The sequence below is a fragment of the Narcine bancroftii genome, chromosome 2 (genome assembly GCF_036971445.1).
Source record: "Narcine bancroftii isolate sNarBan1 chromosome 2, sNarBan1.hap1, whole genome shotgun sequence".
In the NCBI taxonomy this organism is placed as follows: domain Eukaryota; kingdom Metazoa; phylum Chordata; class Chondrichthyes; order Torpediniformes; family Narcinidae; genus Narcine; species Narcine bancroftii.
In genome coordinates, this window is record NC_091470.1 from 194,530,475 (window position 1) to 194,552,149 (window position 21,675).

Here is a 21,675-nt window from a genome sequence, read left to right on the forward strand (position 1 = left end):
GGTCGGCACCTCTACATATTGTTGTAAAAAACTATCTTGCACACATTTCACAAACTCTAACCCATCCATTCCTTTCACAGAATGTGTTTCCCAATCTATATGTGGAAAATTAAAATCTCCCATAATTACAACCCTGTGCTTATCACAAATATCTACTATCTCCCTACAGATTTGCTCCTCTAGGTCTCGGTCCCCTCCGGGTGGTCTATAATACACCCCTACAAGTGTAACCTCTCCTTTCCTACTCCTCAGTTCCACCCAAATAGCCTCCGTGGATGTGCCCTCTAATCTATCCTTCCTAGGCACCGCTGTAATATTTTCCCTGACAAGCAATGCAACCCCACCTCCTCTTGCCCCTCCGACTCTATCACACCTAAAACAACATTCTTCTACACTCCAGGCAATAAATTCCAAACTGATTTAACCTTTTCCTGTAACTCAGTTCCAGAAGTTCTGCCAACATCCTAGATCTTCTCTGCCCTCTTTCTATCTTATTGATATTGTTTCTATAGTTCAGTGACCAAAACTGCACACATTGCTCCAAATAATGCTTTACCAATGTCTGGTACAACTTTACAATCACATTCCAACTCCTGGACTCAATACTTTGATTTATGAAGGCCAATTCTTGTAAATCGGGCCCCAAGTATTCATGGTGATCAGTGACGCCAACTCGTACCTGGCAGTATGGAGATCCAGAAGGCCTAGTATTGTAAGAAGGTAAATGAGGTCTTTGCCAGGCACTTCCTGGCCACCAGAAATCAGTGAGCTGGGGAATCAAATGCTGAGCACCTGCGGGCCCTCCAGATCCTATGCAGAATGTGTGACTGTAAGGTTGCCCATTCAGAGCCAGCTCTTCAGCGCTTGACGTCCTGTTTTGCAGAAACTGCCAAAATGTTTGGCCTGGAAGTCAGCCTGAAGAAAACTGAGGTCCTCCATCAGCCAGCTCCCCACCATGACTACCAGCCCCCCCACATCTCCATCGGGCACATAAAACTCAAAATGGTCAACATTTACCTATCTCGGCTGCACCATTTCATCGGATGCAAGGATCGACAACAAGATAAACAACAGACTCGCCAAGGCAAATAGCGCCTTTGGAAGACTACACAAAAGACTCTGGAAAAACAACCAACTGAAAAACATCACAAAGATGAGCGTATACAGAGCCGTTGTCATACCCACACTCCTGTTCGGCTCCGAATCATGGGTCCTCTACCGGCATCACCTATGGCTCCTAGAACGCTTCCACCAGCGTTGTCTCCACTCCATCCTCAACATTCATTGGAGCGACTTCATCCCTAACATCGAAGTACTTGAGATGGCAGAGGCCGACAGCATCGAATCCACGCTGCTGAAGATCCAACTGCGCTGGGCAGGTCACGTCTCCAGAATGGAGGTCCATCACCTTCCCAAGGTCGTGTTATATGGCGAGCTCTCCACTGGCCTCCGTGACAGAGGTGCACCAAAGAGGCACAAGGACTGCCTAAAGAAATCTCTTGGTGCCTGCCACATTGACCACTACCAGTGGGCTGATATCGCCTCAAGCCATGCATCTTGGTGCCTCACAGTTCGGCGGGCATCAACCTTCTTTGAAGAAGACCGCAGAGCCCACCTCACTGACAAAAGACAAAGGAGGAAAAACCCAACACCCAACCCCAACCAACCATTTTTCCCCTGCAACCGTGTCTGCCTGTCCCGCATCGGACTTGTCAGCCACAAACGAGCCTGCAGCTGACGTGGACATTACCCCTCCATAAATCTTCATCCACGAAGCCAAGCCAAAGAAAGAAGAAAGAAGGTCATGATGGCCTCCCGGAATGCTGAGGACCTCATCCGGGATGCTTATGTGGCTGGTATCCGCTCTTTGTCTTAAGACTCCTGGAACAAAAGGTACTTGATCTTCAGAGGGTGGTTGAGCTAGGTGCAGAAGGGTCATTATATCAAAGTTTGCCAGTCCGCGTATGGACAATCATCACTCTGGACAGCGCAATCGGTGCCATCTCCTCTACAAACCAGTGACACCATGTGAGCTGCCATTTTGGACCACGTGGCATCTTCCCAGGCATACACCATGGGAGAACAGCACCCATCAGACTCGGACAGCGATCTATACTGGCCTCCATCACCCTAAACCAGGAGACACCACATGAACTCACCAGATCCATGTTGGATGTCCAGGTAAGCGAGCGTGTTACCAACTGCTTATTCAATAGCGCTTATCCCTTAAATCATGTCCTCCAAACACAAATTATCACTTGCATCCAAATCACACATGGCAGACATCTATGGGAACTCTCGTCATGCCACAACTCTGTGCTCCCTTGCTACTGGGCCTGGACTTCTTGTGACAGCTTCAGAAAGTGACATTACAATTCAATGGGCCCCATCCTCCCCGTTACTGTTTGCAACCAACAGTTCACAAGTGGCCCTCCACATGCGACCTGCAGCCCCTCGACCCTCAAGGTCAGCCTACAGTTTCTTTCCACCCCCTGGCCACTGTTGTCACCAATGAAGTACCAGCACCACACTCCCTTACCCCTGTAACCGATGATGACAGACCAACCCCACAAGCTGTTCAGGATACCAGGGCAGCCCCCAACCATCACCACGTTGTTCGCTGCAGCAGAGGAGATCTGTCAAGACTTAATCTGTAAAATGTATATTTGTTTAATTTTTTTTCTCACCCGCAGGACTCTTCTTAAAAAGATGGGGAGAACATGGTGAACCACTGTTATGCCATGATTGGCTGCTGCTGGCTGGACTCCTGAGACCGACCCTACCCACAGCCCCTTTGCCTGCTCGCCATTCCCTTCTGCCTCGATCAGCCAATGAAGTTGACGGCGGTTCCAGTCTAGTGAATAAAAGCCTGATCATTCCACAACTCCAGTCTGTTGTGATCATTCATGGTGTGCCAAGTAGGTTCCCACCTGACACCACTGTGAAGGGAGACCTCACCAGGGCTGCTGCGGTTTGTAAATTCCTGGGTGCCTTCCTGAGGCAGAGAAATGAGCAGCAAGTGACTGGCTTCCAACCTCCCTTCAATGCACTTGCAAGAATTAGCAGGTGTAGCTCGCTGGATGTTCAAGTTTCTCATCCGATTGCTCAAGTACAACCTGACAAAAGTGTCCTCCGGTCCTCAGTGTAAAACGCGCGGACACATACAGATGAATGATACACATGTACAGTGCATATATTAAAAACATTATTGTTCAATAAGTAGTATTCACGGAGGGTCAGTGTGAGCAGTTAATTCACACTGGGAAGAAGCTGTTCCTCAGCCTGGTGGTGCTGGCTCTGATCCTCCTGGATCTCTTCCCCGACGGAGCAGCTGGAAGATGGGTGGAAGGGGTCCTTAATGATTTTGTGCGCCCTCTTCAGACAACGATCCCGGTAGATCACATCGATTTGCAGGGTGGGGAAGGGAGACCCCAGTGATCCACTCTTATTGTCCTGTGGATTGACCTCCAACCCATTTCTCTGCAACCGTACCCCTCACTGTGATGCAGGTGGCTAGCACGCTCTTGATAGAGCTCCTGTAGAAGGTTGACTTGATACTGGTGCTTCCCGCAGTTGATGACATTTCAAAGCATTGGTCGGAGACCATTTTGGGGTTCCTGAGATTTATTTTCAACAGTAATCACACAATTAACACATGTTCAGGAAGGGTGGATGAGATTAACCAGGCTTCAGGTCCAGGCTAACCATTCAAGACCCATATTCACAAAACAATTATTTGTGTCGTTGAGATACATGTCTGGCGTGTATTACATCTGGGTGTGCGTTTGGGTGTTTTGCACTGAGGACTGGAGAACGCTGTTTCATCGGGTTGGACTTGTACAATCAGATGACAATAAACTTGACTTGAGGAAGAAGTTGTGGGATTAGTTTGAGGTTACAGGCTAAAGGGGCCTGTTTCAATCGTGGATTTGTGGAGTGGCATTTGCAGGCGAATCAGCCTCTTAACTCCCAACTGGTATTCGGAGCACTTAAATGTAAGCAGTTGAATAGTCTGGAAATGAAAATCCAAGTCATAGCAACCCAGAGAATTACTGAATGGTTGCACACACCCACCTGGTTCCCTGATGGAAGGATGCCAGCGTCACCACTGGCCGTTCCACGTAACACCACACCGTGAAATGTGGCTGACTCTTAGCTCAATTCAAGAGGCAACAAGGGGTGGACAGTCAGTGCTATCAGATCCTGTTTGTTGAACACCCGTGTCCTGACATTTTGGTGGTGTCAGTCTCGGGCTTTGTTGGTCTTGGTTGGCGGTGGCGACATTCACATTTTTAATACTTTAGACTCGATGGCTTGTGAAATAACTTGTCAGTTGATTGGACCCACAGTTCCTCTCATGTCACGGACAGAAAAAAACTCCCCAGACACGTGGGCTGATTTGGAACCAAGCAGCACAGCAGGAAGAGTCGCCGACTCCCAGAGCCAGAGACACGGGTTCGATTCCCACCTCCGACTGTGTGTTTGTGTGTGTGTGTTTTTCCATGTAACGTTCACAACAGGTACCTTTACCGGAGGTGCGTGCACTTTCCACTGAGATCAAGTGCGCTGTGAATTGTGACCAGTTCCGCCATTTTCAATGGGTGACTGTGGGCTGGTCAACTGCAAAGCCATCACTGCTGTTCCTCAAAAGAACAATCCAGAAGTTTTCCTTTTCACCCTGGTGGGCGTTGAGGTAAAGCTCAACGTTCATGAGATTTGGGGGGGGGGGGGGGTTTAAATCTACTGCTGGGGAGAGGAGGGGAGGTGCTCCTGGTTCCGAAGCAGAGGTGGAGACAACTCTCCCAATTTCTACTACCCAGCACAGGTGAGAGGAACTCAGTCTGATTCTGACACGCCAACACTCTGGAATGTTTCATCCCATTTTATTTAGAATTATAAAAGTCCTTTGTCACCTTGTGACCTATACATTTGCATATTCTACAATCATTTTTAAGGCCAATAGTGTTTAATTTATTTTTGTCCTTGCACTGTCTCCAACAACAGAGTCTGGCCATGAGATGGTCAGTGAGTACAAACATAAAACCGAGAGAACATCACGTCCCACCCTTTTTAAAAATAATTTAAAACCATCTTAAATTTAATATAATCTATAAAATAAAACAGGAGTTTTTTTAAAATGGGTTTTTTCTTTCGCTCATTTGCAATAAACTGACCAGCCACTTTTTTTAAAAGTGTAAGAAATCAAATTAAAAATCTGGTGGCAATCTCGATGGAGGGTGTGGAGGGGAGATGGGGAGGAGCGGGAGAGAATAGATAGGGAAGGGAGAGAGAAGGGGAGGAAAGAGAGTAGGGCAGGGAGCAATGGCAGGAGGGGAGGTGGGAGAGGAAGGGAGGGAGGGTGGAGAGCAGTGGAGGGAGGGTCAGGATTGCAGCCCTGTTAAGGCTGTAGCCATTCCAGTCTCTTGCACAAAGCACAGTGCAGACGGATGGTAGTTCTTGGAAATGACTGTACAGTACATGGACAGCTTGTGGGTGGGGAGTGGGAGGGGTGTCATTTCACCGCTCCATCAGGATACAGTGCTCAAACTACAGAGTCAAGGTTATATATCCCAGAGCAGACACTGTTTTATGGGGAGCATCACATTCTGTGGGGAGGGGTCTGAATGTAGCACAGAAGGAAGCAAGGCCGCAGCAGGGAGCGGCCTCTGTCTTTTCTTCAGGTTAATTCTTAACCACGGTGTAATACCATTAGACGGGCACACTCACACAAACAGACATCTGAACAGAGAGAGAGAGAGACACACACACACCCCCACAGGCACACCACATGCATGCACACACAGCCTCTCTCATAGACACACACACAAATAGCTTAATCGTACACATAAGTCTCTCATTGGAAATTTTGAAGTGAGCAGAAAGTTCCTCAACGTCCCTGAACCTGCATTCCAGCCCAGGGTGGTGGGGCCTGAGATATCAGGGGGGAACAGGCTACTCCCTTGCTCACTCCACAGAGGACCCCACATACTGTGGGGCAGGGACAAGAGTGGCAGGGGCTAAGGTCAGGGCAAGAACTGAGGTTGGTGGGGAACACGGCGGATGGGGATTGGAACGGGGAAGAGGGGCAGGGATTACTATGAGTGGGGATGACAAGGGTGGGGGGAGGGGAGAATGAGCAGGGATTATGGTGAATGGGATAGCAGTGGGGGCTGGGCAAGGATTGGCAAGGAGAGGGAAGAGGCCACCCCAACACAAAACCATAGCATATTACAGCACAGAAACAGGCCCCTTAGGCCCTTCTAGTCTGTGCTGAACCATTTTATTTGTATACTCCCACTGACCTTCCCCCCAGTCGATAATCCTCTATACCCCTCCCATTCATTCTCCTTAAATGTTAAAATTGAGCCCACATTCACCACTTTAGCTGGCATCTTGTTCCACACAGTGATAAGACTCCTGGAGATGTACTGGAAAGCTCCACTCTATGTGTGAAGAAGTTCCCCCTAAACTTTTCCCCTTTCACCCTTAACCCATCTCCTCTGGTTTGTATCTCACCGACCCTCAGTGGAAAAAGCCGACCTACATTTACTCTGTCCTTGTCAATACCTCAATCAAATCTCTCCTCATTGGAATAAAGTCCTAACCTGTTTAACTTTTCCCTGTAACATCCCAGTAAATTTCTGCACTCTTTCTATCTTGTTGGTATCATTCCTGCACACGACACTCCAACTTTGACCTCACCAATGTCTCGTACAACTTTACCATCACGTCCCAACTCAATACCTTTGAGTTGAAGGCCAATGTGCCAAAAGCTCTCTTTACAACCCCATCCACCTGAGATAAAAGTGGCTGTCCCACAACTAGTAGATAAGAGGGTGTTTGGGGGGGGGTTTAACCCAGGTGTTCATTGTGGGGAGGGAGACGAGGTTGTTTGGGAGTAAGCTGAGGGTTTAAAGCCTTCAGCTAAACATCCAAACCGAGGATGAGGCTTGAATTTTGGCCAGGCACTGCTGGCTTTTGAAAAGCCAGTTCCCCGAAAGACTCACAGCGGGAGTCAGAATGTTTCCCCAGGGACATAGACAGGGTGGAGAGCCAGCATGATCTACCTTTTGGAGGGGTAGCACAGACACGATGGGCCAAACAACTTCCTGCTGGAGTGCCATTACACGACGTTGCTGGGCATTCTGGTTTACCCACGCCCGCTTGCTCTCCACCAAATGGAGACCTCAGCCCTCTGACAGATGGGTCACCCTGGAGCAGAGCTGGCTGGACAAGGGACGTGCTTGTAAAGCAGCATCGATAAAGAGGATTTAAACAAGTATATGAGAACGAGAGGAGATTTGATCAAGGTATTTAAAATTATGAGGGGGACAGACAGAGCAAATGCAAGTCGGCTTTTTCCACTGAGGGCAGGTAAGATACAAACCAGAGGGCGTGGGTTAAGGGTGAAAGGGGGGAAGTTTAAGGAGAACTTCTTCACGCAGCGTGGAACGAGCTGAAGTGGTGGATGTGGGCTCAGTTTTAACATTTAAGAAAAATTTGGACAGGTAGATGGATGGGCAAGGTATGGGTGCAGGTCAGTGGGACTAGGCAGAATAATGGTTCAGCACAGACCAGAATGTCCGATTTTCTGTCCTGTGATGTTCTATGGTTCTAAGAAAGCCTGCAGATGCACGTGTCGAGTGCAACACACACAAATGTGCTAGAGAAACTCAGCAGATCACTCGGCGTCTACTGGAAGTAAAGGGGAACTGACGTTTTGGGCCCAAACTTTGGTTATTCTTTACTTTCCAGTGATAGGGATGCAGAGTTGGGCAGAAAAGTGGCAGTGTGAGGTGGAGCATCTTGGAAGGACAAATCAGAAGGCTGAGTACAGGGTTAATGGTTGGAGTGTGGGTGAACAGAGGGACCTTAGGGTCAAGTCCATGCATCCCTCAAAGTCACTGCAAAGGTTGATACGATAGTTAAGAAGACCTTTGGGATGCTGGGCTTCATTAATAGGGGGATTGAGATCAGGAGTAGAGGTATGTTGCAACTCTATGAATCTTTGGTGAGACCACACTTGGAGTATTGTGTTCAGTTCTGGACACTTCATCACAGGAAAGATATGGAAGCTGTGGATTCACCAGGATGTTGCCTGGATTGGAAAATAAGTCTTATGAGGCAAGGTTAGCAGAGGTGGGACTTTTCTCTTTGGAGCAAAGAAGGATGAGAGGAGACTTAAAAGAGGTCTACAAGATTCTGAGAGCATAGACAGGCTGGACAGCCAGTAACTGTTTCCAAGGGCAGGAGTAGCAAATATAAGAGGATGTCTGTACAAAATGAAGGGAGGGAAGTTTAAGGGAGACATCAGGAGTAAGTTGTTTACACAGAGAGTTGTGGGGGCCTGGAATGCCTTGCTGGGGATGGTGGTGGAGACTGGAACATTAGGGGCATTTAAAAGATTCTAAGACAGGCACATGGATGGAAGAAAAATAGAGGGTTACAGGTTAGGAAGGATTTTATTTTGGAAGGAATATATGGGTCAGCATAACAGCGAGGGCCAAAGGGCCTGTACTGTGCTGTAATGTTCTATTGGGGGGGGGGGGGGGGCGTAGTTTTTCTCAGGGTCAGGAGCCCAAAATAGAAGGGCAATGGGTTCAGGTGAGAAGGGAATCTTTTCCCACAGAGTGGGGTGGATACATGGAAGAGCCATTTGGACAAGAAGGATGTTGGCCAAATGGAGGCCAGTCACTGGCTCAAGAAAGAAACCCTGGCTAGCAGAGATGAGTTGGGCCAAAGGGCCTGTTTCCTTGCTGTACGATTCAATGAACTATTTCTGCCCATGGAAATCGAAGACGACCAGGTGCAGGAATGTTAGCAAAGGCAGACGGGATAGAGTGACCCGGGGGGGGGGGTAATGGGGATCAGTTGGTACCTGTGGTGTTAAGGAGGCTGGTCAAGGTTGCAGGGCTGAGACTGGGGAGAGGTGTCAGCCAATGCAGTGAGGCAGGAGGGAAGGGCAGGTGATTGGTGGAACAGAGGAGGGGGTCTGATGGAGCTCGGAGAGAGAGAGAGAGAGAGAGAGAGAGAGAGAGAGAGAGAGAGAGAGAGAGAGAGAGCTCAGAGAGAGGCTGACGGGGTGGGGGGGGGGCAAAAATAACATCTGACAGGTGGAACCCAGTTTCGGGGAGGGGGGGAAGGGAAGAAGGTTGTGCCAGAGCTGGTGATAGGTGGAACCAGCGAAGGGGCAGCGATGAGCAGACGGAATCAGTGGAAGAAGTGATAGCAGAGAGCTGGGTGGACAAGTTTGTGAATGATGGGCAGGCGATGAGGGGGGAAGAGGGGAACCAGGCTGAGTGGGGGCTATGGTTAAGGAAGATAGGGGTAGGAGTGTAGGCCTTACTGGCCCCACCAGGTTGTCTTTCCACCTTTCCCACCCCTTGTTACTGACTCTTCACTGACTCCCACCTTTCCTCTCCGCCTCCTGCTTCCTTCATTCCATCGCAATCTATCAGCCCTACTTGGGTTCCACCTGTCTAATCTCTACCCCATTATCTGTTTCCATCTGTCACCTACCAACCTCTCTTGGCAACCCCTTCCCCTCCTGTCCCAGCAATCTGTCATTGCCTCCTCTACATTGGAAAGACTGGGCGCAAGCTGGGAGATTGCGCCACTGAGCACCTCGGCTCTGTCTGCCGCACCAGCGTACATCTCCTTGTGGCCACCCCCCATCACCGACATGTCTGTCTGTGGTTTTGTGAACAGCCAGACTGAGTCCACCCGCAAATTGGAGGAACAACACCTCACCTTTCATCTGGGCTCCCTCCAACCGGATGGCATTAACATCGACTTCTCCGGCTTTCATGAATCCGCCCCCCCCCCCACCCCCCACCACCACCCCACCTCACTTCTTCCCCCAGCTCTGCCTCTCTCCCTTTTCCCTGTCTCCTTTTGCATGGACTGAATCAATTTTCACCTCCCACCCACCCCCCCACCCCATCAGATCCTTTTGTTGGTCTGGACTCCTCCCCCAGCCGGCACTGTCTGGATACTGAGATTTCCTGCTTCTGGTTTAGTCCCTGAAGAAGGGCTCAGGCCTGAAACGTAGGCAACATATCGTTGTCTCCTATGGGGGCTGAAAGACCGGCCGAGTTCCTCCAGCATTTTGGTGCATTTTTTCTTTTACTACGACAGTGCCTGCAAGACCTTCATGTTTCACTCATTCTCCCACCCAGCCTGCATCATCTGCTTCCATTGACCCTGCCTCTCCCACATGCTCTGCGTCCTGACCCGAAGCGCTCACCTCCACAGGTGCCGCTCGACTCGCTGGGTTACTCCAGCGTTTTTGTTTATTGTGTTCGGAGATGGGAGAGGCCAACTCACCCAGGGGGGCACTGGGCAAACCCAGAACCCTTGACTTAGCCGCTCGAGCTGAAGACTTTAAATAGTCTAGGAGTGGAACCTTAGCAAAGGAACAGCTTACAACATGCCACTTTAAAACTAAGGAATCAGTGCGGGTAGTAAATACATTCACATGCATAGAAAGACTGGAGACCTTTGGTTACAGAGTGAAGGTTGGTCCAACTCTACCTTTTGGTACATGTATCTGCTGGGGATGGCTTTGGTAAAAGGGCGGTTGGACCATTGAAAAACAAGACGACAGCAGGAAGCAGGGCGAGACTTGGGTGCAGAAGGAGGCTGTTTCACAAAGACCTGGTTCATCTGTCAATATGGCTGCTGTCAGCCCCCACACCCCTCCCCGAGCCACTCCACCCCAGCACGCTGACGTTGAGCAGGGGGCAACCAGATCAATGTCCTCTCCTCCTGCCATCGTGCAGCTGGGTTGGGAAGGGGAAAACGAGTTCCTGCTCTCCGCCAGGCTGGGTGAGAGCCTGGTAGAGGAAATGAGTCCGTGGGTCAAAACGCTTGCTCATTGAATCCCCCCCTCCGGACACCACACGAGATTCAGCTGTAGAATGATTAACCACACCCATCTCTCTTTATAAGAGGGAGAGTGAGAGAGCGAAGGAGTAAGGGCAATGTCAGAGCAAGGGGGAGAGGGAATGAAAAAGGGTGAGGGGAAAAGGGGGAACAGAGAAAGGGAGTGAGGGGTCAGAGAAGGGGAGGGGGCAGAGCAGAGAGGGAGAGGGAGCAGAGAAAGGGAGAGAGGGGGCAGAGAAAGGGAGAAGAAATTGAGTAGAGAGATTTGGGGAGGGGAATAGGTTGAAGTGAAATAGAGAAGGCAGAGACACACACGTGTCTCATGGTCGTGTAGAAGATTCGGACAGACAAAGTGACCCAGGGGACAGGAGGAACTTCAATGAGAGACTCTCCAGCTTTTCCTGAAAAGGCTCCTTCTGTGTCCGATCCCCGTGGTTTCAGACGGAACTTGGGCTAGACTAGATTTCAACAGAAGTTTCTCCAAAAAACAATCCCAAGTTGAGTGGATTCCAGACGCCCTCAATACCCCTTCCACAATGACAGTGGTTTATAAGGAAAGAGAAAAGGCCCAGGTGGAATAAACGTGGACATCATGCAGCCTGCCAGCTTTGCCCCAGTGTGAGTCATCACAAACTGAAGCCCCCTTTAAGCCACTCCTCAGGGCGAGTAAGGTCTGCCGTGTTCCCAGCTGCCTTGGGGAACAGGAATCCGACAGCGGCAGCCAGTAGAATCCTATAGCTGTCCAGGGTTGAGGAGAGCTCGAAAAATTAGGGTTTTCTCCCTCCCCTCCTCTGCTGGCCGTCCCTTGCTAAAACCCCACCACTTCTTTCCCTCTGCACCACCCAGAACTTAATCGTCCTTCCCTAGATTTCTGCACCAGAACTGTCCCAACTGGTGGTGGGGAGTGCAGGAATTGGGATTCCTGAGTGGCTGGAACTGCGGACTCCCGTCTTGCCAGCGGAGAGCCTCTGCCGATCGAAGCCAAGCGGGATTCCAGGTGGACACTGGTTTCTCCCGTGGGGGAAGAGGGATCAGTCTGGTGCGAACCAGGAGTGATGCGGGCCATCGGGGGTGGGGAGCTCGCCAGCAGGGAGGGGTGTGGACCTGTCTGGTTGCAGCTGCCCTGGGAATTCACTGCAAAACAAACAGACCCAAACGCCTGAACCCCATTCCCCACCTCACCCTACACCCCCTTGAACTCAGAGGGGGGTGGGGAGATGTCGAGTTGGTGTGGGGTGGAGGAGGAGGCTAACCTGATCTTTGGGGTAATCGAACAATAGCATGCAGCAAGGCAGAGGTAATAGTGAGCCCTCTTCTAGATAGACACAGGACAGTGGTAACTGCGCTAAATACCTCTGGAGATCTCCATTTTTTATAGAAAACTGTGAGGAAAACAAAACACTGAGATTCACGAAAAGAAACATTTTCCAAAGCGTACAGGAAGCTCCCTTCTCTGTCACCCACTCGGGGCCTAGACTTTCCTGGGGCCCCAGGCAGACACCTGTCGCGGAGCCACAACCGTTCCAAACATCGGGAATTCCTCAGCGCTGCTCATGTCTGGTGCCTGAGGGGCAGACAAGATGGTCTCACTGCCCGCCCCATTCCACCCCCCCCAACCTCAGGTCTCCCCGCAGTTTCATCCCCTCCCCCGGCCTGGTTAGCATGGCCTCCCTATGCCCCCACCCCACCCCCAGGTTCCAATCGTTCTGTGCTCCGCAGCCTTGCATCCCCTCACACCCTCCAGGATTTATGCAGGCTTGTGTCCCACCTCCCCCCCACTCCCCCATCCCTGCCCAGTCTACTTCATCCCCCAAGCATTAGAACACAGAACACTACAGCACAGACCCTTTGTGGTGCTGACCAAAAAAACCTTTTCCTTGCCTGTAACCCTATATTTTTCTTCCATTCATGTGTCTAAGAGTCTCTTAAATGCCCCTGATGTTTCAACTTCCACTACCATCCCTGGAAAGGCATTCCAGGCACCCACAACTCTCTGTGCAAAAAACTTACCCCTGATGTCTCCCCTAAACTTCCCTCCCTTCATTTTGTACATGTCCTCTGGTCCTGCCCTGGGAAACAGGCACTGGCCGTCCACCATGTCTATGCCTCTCAGAATCTTGTAGACCTTTATCACATCTCCTCTCATCCTTCTACCCTCCAAAGTGAAAAGTCCCAGCTCAGCTAACCTTGACTCATGAGACTTGTTTCCCAATCCAGGCAACATCCTGGTGAATCTCCTCTGCACCCTCTCTATAGCTTCCACATCCTTCCTGTAATGTGGTGACCAGAATGGAACACAAAACTCCAAGTATGGTCTCACCAGAGATTTGTAGAGTTGCAACATGACCTCTTAATTCTTGAACTCAATCCCCTGACTAATGAAGACCAGCGTCCCATAGGCCCTCTTAACCATCCTATCAATCTGGGCGGCGACCTTGAGGGATGTATGGATTTGGACCCCAAGGTCCCTCTGTTAAGTACACAGTTAAGTATCCAACCATTAATCCTGTACTCAGCCTTCTGGTTTGTTCTTCCAAAATGGATCACCTCACACTTATCCGGATTGAACTCCATCTGCCACTTTTCCACCCAATTCTGCACCCTTTTGTAACCTATGACAAACTTCAACACAATCCACAATTCAACCCACCTTCATGTCATCCACAAACTCACTGACCCCCCCCTTTCCGCCTCTTCATCCGGGCCATTTATAAAAAATCAAAGAGCAGATCCCTGTGGAACTCCACTAGTCACCGACCTCCAGGCAGAACACCTCCCATCTCCCTGCTTTCTATAGACAAGCCAATTCTGAATCCATACAGCCAAGGTTCTGTTGATCCCAGGCCTCATGACTTTATGAATGAGTCTCTCATGGGGGATCTTGTCAAGTACCTTTTACTGAACTCCATATACACATCTACTGGTCTAGCCCCATCAATTTCTTTTGTCACCTCCTCTCAAACTCTCTCTGCCCAATGAAGAAGTAGAGGCAGCTTCTAACTATATTTAAGAGACGGGAGATTGATTATTGCAAAGAGGGTGACAGGGAGTCCAAGGCCAGATCAGCAGTAATCTTATTGACTGGTGGGGCAGGATAGATGGCCTACTCCTGCTTCTTCTGGACTGTGAGGTTGGAGGACGCGCAGGAGGCGAATCCACTGACACTCGGTGACTCTGGGGCATGGGGATGGGGGACACACTCTCTTTTGCTTCTCTCTCTCTCTCTCTCTCTCTGACTGTAAGAGGCACTTCAGGCAATTTCTGCCGGTAGCGAATCTGTCTGGCTTATGGTAGACTAAAGCAATTCTGTGTGACACTGTGCTGTCTGTATTACATGACAAAAAAGGAATCTTGAATCCTCCCTCTCCCCCCGACTCCGAGCCTGGTCAGGTAGAAGCGACCTCAGTGGCGAAGGAGTTAAGTTGGCCGATTGGTGGAGGGGGAAGAGAAGCTGACGAAGCGCACCTTTTGGTGGGACATGTCACTCTGACACTGGGGCGGGACCGCTCTGCCCCTCTGTCTCCTGCTGGCCCTCATTTGGGACAGCCAGCATGGCTTTGGGTGTGGGCAGCTCATGATCGAGGAGTGCTAGGAAGGGGCTGCTGGAGGTAGTGATGGAAGCAGATAATATTAATATTTTAAAAATTTAAATTTAGACATACAGCACGGTAACAGGCCCTTTTGGCCAATGAGCTTGTGCCACTCAATTACACCCAATTGACTTATAATCCCCAGTACGTTTTGAATGGTGGGAAGAAACCTACGTAGACATGGAGAGAACGGACAAACACTTTACAGACGGCGCGGGATTCGAACCCTGGTCCCAATCACTGTTGCTGTAACAGTGTTGCACCAATCACTGTAGAATAGTGAGTCAATGTAGAGAATTAGAGTAGTGTTTAAGGGGCTTCTAGATAGACATGAACATTGAGGGGCGTGGATTATATGTGAGCAGCAGGGTTGTAGTCTAATTTGGGGAGCATGTTCAGCGCAGATATGATGGACCAAATGGCCCATTCCTGTGCTGTACCATTCTGTGTTCTACTTTCCTCACGAGCCCCCTCCCTGCCCTTTGGGATGTGGTCAATAGAAGCAGAGTTGCTTCAAGCGTCCAGCGAAGGGTTTCCTCGCAAGACAAATTTTCCCCATCCAGATGAGCCGGCATCCCGCGCGGGGAGGGCGGATTCACCTCTCCTCCCCATCTGATACCCCCCCTTCCTGTTGGCCTCTCCCCCTCCTGCCTCTGCCACCCACGGTTGATCTGAAGGCTCACCTTGTTGCAGGGGGCATTCCAAGGGGCATCCCTGACCACGAACCCTTTGGCGGGGCCGCGGGGTTCCACGTCACCCCGGGAGGGCGGTTTCATGTAGGCGGCCATTGTCTCCGACTCCACGATCGCCATCATCTGTGCGGCCAGGGCAAAGAGGTGGAGGGGGTTGTGAGCACAAACATACAACATACAGCCCTCCCTGGCCTCTGTGCGCGTGAGCGAGTGCAAGTGTGCACGTGCATGTGAAAACAAGTATCCATGTGTGTGAACATGTGGGTGTGTGTGAGCGCGAGTGTGTGGGTGTGAGGAAAGGAAGGAGTGAGGGAAGGGGAAGGTCAAAGCCAACTTCAGCTCCTCCCCCCCCTTCCTCCACTTGCCCTGGTCTCTGTACAGCTCAGCTTATCCACAACTCCTGCCTCAATTTTGAGGCCCCCTCTTCCTTGTTGGGCCTCAGATTCCCTCGTTTTGATGGGGCCACGTCTGTCCCGCAGACTCCTGCTCCACAATATGGAGATGGATCCTCTCCTGGGCCTCCCTCAACATCCATCCTTCCCGTCCTTTCTCCACCTCTCCAAAGTGCCCCCCAGCTCGGACCAGGCATGTGGTCTGGGGTGTACGTGCCATGCACATCACTGTGCACTCCAGCCCTCCCTCCTGCCACTGCCCAGGGCAGGCGGTCTTCCAACCTCGGACAAGAGCGAACGCCCCGGCAAAGAAATGACAACTTACATACTCTTCCTCCTGGTTGAGGAGATGATCGACTGCGTTGTCCACGTCGTCAGGAAGGCCGGTGACCGTGACGCGGTTTGGGTCGTCCGAGCCAGGGGGTGGGAACCGGATGTCGACCTGCAGCAGTACAGAGGGGCTTCACTAATAAACAAAAAAAATGGCAGCGCTGCCATGGACCAACAGAGAGCGGAGACAGAGCACTTCCCCATGGGGTCCAACCACCCAGTCTGACTGCTGTTGGCTCCATACAGACCTTAAAGATCCCGTTAAAGGAGCCGACGGTGGTTTTAATTAAAATCCTGCGACTGTGGGGTCTTGGCTCAAGATGGTGTCGCCTGTGTTCGACAGCAGACTCTGGGGAAGTGGAGGACACCAGAAAATGGGGAGACCACCCCCGGTTTGAGAAGGAGAAGTAGAGCAGATGACCCACGGGACAGTGACCACGGTAGTGGAGGGCTCTGTGGCTGAAGAATACGCAGTCAGTGGGATGTTGGCGAATCGAGGTGAGGAATCCATGCAGCCTACGGGCTGCTGACGACTGGTTGAAGGGGGTACCAAGTATTGGAACCGGGATGCGAGAGGGTGCTGAAGGGTCCCTGATCCCTGAAGGGTTGGAGGTTCGGATCTGGAGCTCGGGTTGCTGACTGTGTGGCTGTGGAGGCTGCAGGAGAGCTGGAGGCGAATCCAGACACTTAGTGTCTCTGGGGGGAGAGTCTCTGTTGCTCGACAGGTAGGCCACCACCACTGACCGAGTCTACACCTGCTGGTCTGTGCCCCACCTGGGCAGGTAGACCTCTGCCAGCACCCCCCACCCACTCTGACTGAGTCTATGGCTGTCAGACTGTGCCCCTCCTGAACAGGTAGACCTCCGCCAGCACCCCCACTGACTGAGTCTATGCCTGTTGGACTGTGCCCCTACCCTGGCAGGTAGACTGCTGCCCGCCACCCCCCCCACCACTGAGCAAGTTTATGACTGTCAGACTGTGCCCCACCCTAATGCCCTCTAACACTTGTTCTGGCGCTGACTCTGGTAACCTGGGGACTTACTGTAGTGTGTTTACAGATATGTAATTTGTCACAATAAACACTGCCATAAAACAACCAATATTGTGACAATTAACCTGACTCTGAATGGCTTAAAAATGCTCATAGTCCTGGATGACAAGTGTAGAATTCTCACAGGGGAAAGTATGATAACCTGAAATTCAGCGGCGATGGATAGTTGCATCCAATCTCAAGGAGTTAGACCGCATAGTGCGGAACACATCACAATCCCTTTCAAAATCTTGTATTTATGGAATTGCAATTTATTAGTGATTTTGCACCTTGTTCTGTACAACACTGGTGCCGTAAAACAAAACATTTCACGACGCATGACGGTGGAGAGTCAGGGCTTTTCTCCCAGGGCAGGAATAGCAAACACCAGGGGATGTCTATACAAAGTGGAGGGAGGGAAGTTTAGGGGAGACGTCAGGGGCAAGTTATTTTTTTACACATAGAGAGTCGCGGGGGCCTGGAATGCCTTGCCAGGGATGATGGTGGAGGATGGAACATTAGGGGCATTTAAGAGACTCAGGATGAGGTGCACGGATGGAAGAAAAATAGAGGGTTACGGGGTAGGAAGAGTTTTTTTGGCAGGAATATATGGGTTGGAACAACATCGAGGGCAGAAGGGCCTGTACTGTTCGATGTTCATGACAACGAACCCATTTCTAATTCTGTTTGCAGAGTTTGGTGAACTGGTTCTCCCTTCCTACACGCTATCTGACTGGCTGAGTGTTTCCTGCACTTCCAGTTTTTATTTCAGATTTCCTTTGAACCCACAGGGGACCCAAGGGGGTGGGTGGGGGTCATTCTCCTCACCAGAGCAGTAACCGGGAACCTTACCTTGAACTCTTCCATGACCTTCCGGATGGCCTTGCCCCGGCCTCCAATGATGCGGGCGTGGACTCGGTGGTCGAGGTTGACGTCCTCGCTGACCATCTCCTCCAGGCCAGCCACGATCTTCATGATGGCGTCCTTGGCTGACTGGGCATTCCTCTCGTAGCCAGTGATGGTGATCAACTCCTGCAAGGACAGCGGACACGCAGGGGTCAGCTAGGGAGGGGGCCTCACCCTTTCTACTTCTCCCTCCCACATGGATTGCTGGGAGACTTTACCTAACTACAGGAATGATATCAATAAGATAGAACGAGTTCAGAGAAGATTTACTAGGATGTTTCCCAGACTTCAGGAACTGAGTTACAGGGAAAGGTTAAATAGGTTTGGACTTTATTCCCTGGAGTGTAAAAGAGTGAGGGGAGATTTGATAGAGGTATTTAAAATTATGAGGGGGACAGACAGAGTAAATGTAGGTCGATTTTCTCCTCTGAGGGTAGGTGAGAGATAAACCAGAGGACATGGGTTAAGAGTGAAAGGGGAAAGGTTTAGGGGGAACATCTTCTCACAGAGAGTGGTTCCTTCCAGTACATCTCCACAGCTTCTCCAGGAGTCTGTTATCACTGAGTGTGGACCGAGCTGAGGTGGTGAATGCAGGCTCAATTTTAATATTTAAGAAAATTTTGTACAGGTACGTGGATGGGAGGGGGGTGGATGGCTGTGGACTGAGTGCAGGGACTAGGCAGAAAATGGTTCAGCACAGACTAGAATGGCTGAAGTGACCTGTTTCTGTGCTGTAATGTTCTATGGCCCTTGGGAAAGAGATGCAGGAGTATCAGAGCAAAGGAGGTACTTTAGCACAATGCCATTACAGCACCAGCGACCTGGATTTGCAAGGAATTTGTACATTCTCACCGTGTCTGTGTGGGTTTCCTCCCACCCTTCAAAAAACATACGGGAGAATAGGTTAATTGGGCAGCGCAGGCTCGTGGGCTGGAAGGACCTGTTACTGTCCAAATTTAAATTGAAAACCATCCTCCTCGGCGACAGGGAAGCGTCACCATTGCCCTGGGCTTACCTGATTATCGTCGCCCTTGTCAGGGAACTGAATGTTAACATCATGGTCTTTGCGAATCTGTGAGATGACCGCTCCTTTCCTTCCAATAATCTTTGGGTGGTATTTGGGGTCTACGGAGATGGTCAACTTGAAGCCCCGCAGAGCCTGGAGGAAATAGTGGAACGTTACCAAGGGGGCGGTGGTCTCAAGTCCCACTCTGGATGTAGTTGTTCACATGCTGGACCTAGCATCACCAGGCTGAGGAACAGCTTCTTCCCATGGGCAGTGAGAATGCTGAACGACTGACAAACTGCTCCTACATCCCTCTGAGACTCTACGATTTTATTTAACAGTAATAATTATTTATTTTAATATTTGTTTGCATGTACATCCAAATCCATACATCTCTCAAGGTTGATCGGATAGTTAAGAAGGTCTATGGGATGCAGGGCTTCATTAGTCGGGGGGATTGAGTTCAAGAGTCGAGATGTTGCAACTCTACAAATCTCTGGTGAGACCACACTTGGAATATTGCGTTCAGTTCTCATTACAGGAAGGATGTGGAAGCTCTGGAGAGAGTGCAGAGGAGATTCACCAGGATGTTGCCTGGATTGGGAAATAAGTCTTAAGAAGCAAGGTTAGCAGAGTGAAGAAGGATGGGAGGAGATTTAATAGAAGTCTACAAGATTATGAGAGGCATAGATAGAGTGGACAGCCAGTGCCTTTTTCCCCCATGGAGGAAGGAAATAGCAAATACCAGAGTTCGTCTGTACAAGGTGAAGGGTGACATCAGGGGTAAGGTTTTATTTAAAAAACTGTGCTGTAGCATTCAATGCACCATGTCTATATATTGTCTGTATGTCTGTTCAGTCTGGTTGTGTGTCTGTGTGTTTTGCATCGAGGACCAGAGAACGTTGTTTTGTCAGGTTGGACTTGTATAATCGGATGCCAATAAACTTGGACTTGAAAATTCTTGTTACAGAATGAAAATCAACTGAATGAATCCAAAACAACAGTGGAAGCAGAGTCTTTGGATATTTTTGAGGGCAAATTAAGTCGGTTCTGGTTAAGCGAGGGGTGAAAAGGTTGCTGGGGGAAAGGCTTGGAATTGGAGTCGAGATGTTAATGAATGGTGGAACAGACTTGTGGTGCTGTAGTTGGCAAGGATGCTCAGATGGGGGAAAAGTGCTTCCAAGTTCTTTCCAAAGGGCCCATTCCACAGCAGAATGGCTCGTAGCTCATTCTAGTTCTAGGTCTCTCCTGGCTCAATTGTAACATTTATGGAAAATTTGGACAGGTATATGAATGGGAGGGGTATGAGGAATATGGACTGGGTGCAGGTCAGTGTGACTGGGTGAAATAATAGTTTGGCACAGACTAGAGGGGCCTATTTTCTGTGCTGCAATGTTTCTATGTTCTGGTCAAGGTGCAACACGGTTTTACAGGCAGCGGCTGTGACTAGGATTAGAATCTGGTGTTATTGGTAAGTGACATTGCATCTCTCTCTCCCAGACCCCGTTCATCTCCAGACCCACTTCACCCTGCTGCCATCGAGGTTGCTTCCACCAGGCGTAGTGGCTGTGGGGGGAGAGGGACCTACCCGGTCCTCTTGGTCTGCCTGCAGTTCTCGGACCCGCTCCAGGACTCCGGCGCGCGCTCGCTCCAAGTTACACATCAAACCTGTGATCTTGATGATGTCGGACTGCTGATCTGGAGGTGGTACGGCAATATTCACCTGCAAGGGTGGGGGGGAGGGGGGGGAAGAGAGGGGAGGGGGAAGAGAGGGGTGGAGGGGGAGGAAAAAGAGAGATGTCATTCTGTGGAAATCACAATCGCCTGAATCACTCAGAAAATCACTCACAGAGAGATACAACATAGAACAAGGTCCTTTAGCCCATCCTGTGCCTGCTGACGTCTTTGGCCACCTGGCCTTTTGCCTTGATGAGGACCATCTCCTTGCTCGCCTTGCCTGTTTGTGACTGCCCTTGAATAATAATGATCCCACCATCTCCTGTGGCTTCAAGTTCCAACTCTCTATGTAAAAAAAAATCCCTCAGATTCCCTTTAGATCTCCTTCCTATTACTGGAAACCTCCATCCTCTTGTTTTTGACTCCTTCTGTAGGGGGAAAAAGATTCTGGTTCTCTGCTGCAGGTCTTCCTCTCAGAAATGTTGCACCTTTATCAGGTCACCCTCAGACTCCTTCCTTCCAGAGAAACAAGTCCAGTCTCTCCCCACGGCTGAGGTGCTCCAACCTGGGCGATGTTGCCCAACACTGCCCAAAATCAGAATCATAAAGACTCATATCACATTAATCTCATCGAATCCCTGCCAACCATCAACTACCTATTTACCATCACCTTTTTTTCTCTCACATTCCAGCACGGTTAGTGTTACGTGTGGCATGGTCAGTGTAAAGGGGCATGGGGGAGGGGGCACAGTTCACGCAGAGGTTAGTGCAACTCTGTTACAGGGCTGGTGACCGGGGTTTGAATCCTGCAGTCTGTAAGGGGTTTGTACGCTCTCCACGTGTCTGTGCGGGTTTTTCCCAGGAGCTCTGGTTTCCTCCCACTGCTCAAAACGTTCAGAGGGTTGAAGATAAATTGGGCGGCATGGGCTCGTGAGCCAGAAGGGGCTGTTACCGTGCTGTATGTCTAAATTTGAAAAATACCTAATGTAAAATTTTTTTTAGAATTCCAATCAACTCCTGCCATTCACCCAGAGAGCAGTGGGTTGATGGAACAACCAGCCAGAGGAAGTGGTGAAGGTGGGGACCTCTGCAACTTTTAAAAGTAATTTTCACAGAGAGTAAAAGTTTAGAGCTGCCGTTCTCAACGGGGACCTTACACACCCCCTCC

The 21,675-nt window shown here is 50.2% G+C and overlaps 1 protein-coding gene and 1 long non-coding RNA gene across 6 annotated transcripts in view; one reads left to right on the top strand and one right to left on the bottom strand.

Moving 5' to 3' along the window:
* Positions 1 to 69: 69 nt before the first annotated feature.
* On the top strand, positions 70 to 2,884 carry LOC138754894 (uncharacterized). Its single transcript, XR_011351954.1, has 2 exons — positions 70 to 2,181; positions 2,694 to 2,884. It is a non-coding gene; the product is annotated as an uncharacterized lncRNA (long non-coding RNA).
* A 9,341-nt stretch (positions 2,885 to 12,225) lies between these two features.
* The window catches only part of LOC138754895 (vigilin-like), a 107,853-nt gene continuing 98,403 nt past the window's right edge, over positions 12,226 to 21,675 (bottom strand). For all 5 annotated transcript variants that reach the window (XM_069919852.1, XM_069919856.1, XM_069919851.1 and 2 more), the window contains 6 exons: positions 20,419 to 20,553; positions 18,840 to 18,983; positions 17,771 to 17,950; positions 15,884 to 16,000; positions 15,158 to 15,289; positions 12,226 to 12,448 (listed from right to left, as the gene is read on the bottom strand). In XM_069919852.1, coding sequence (XP_069775953.1) covers positions 12,356 to 12,448; positions 15,158 to 15,289; positions 15,884 to 16,000; positions 17,771 to 17,950; positions 18,840 to 18,983; positions 20,419 to 20,553 — 801 coding nt within the window. In that variant the 3' untranslated portion in view covers positions 12,226 to 12,355. The remainder of the gene's footprint in view (positions 12,449 to 15,157; positions 15,290 to 15,883; positions 16,001 to 17,770; positions 17,951 to 18,839; positions 18,984 to 20,418; positions 20,554 to 21,675) is intronic.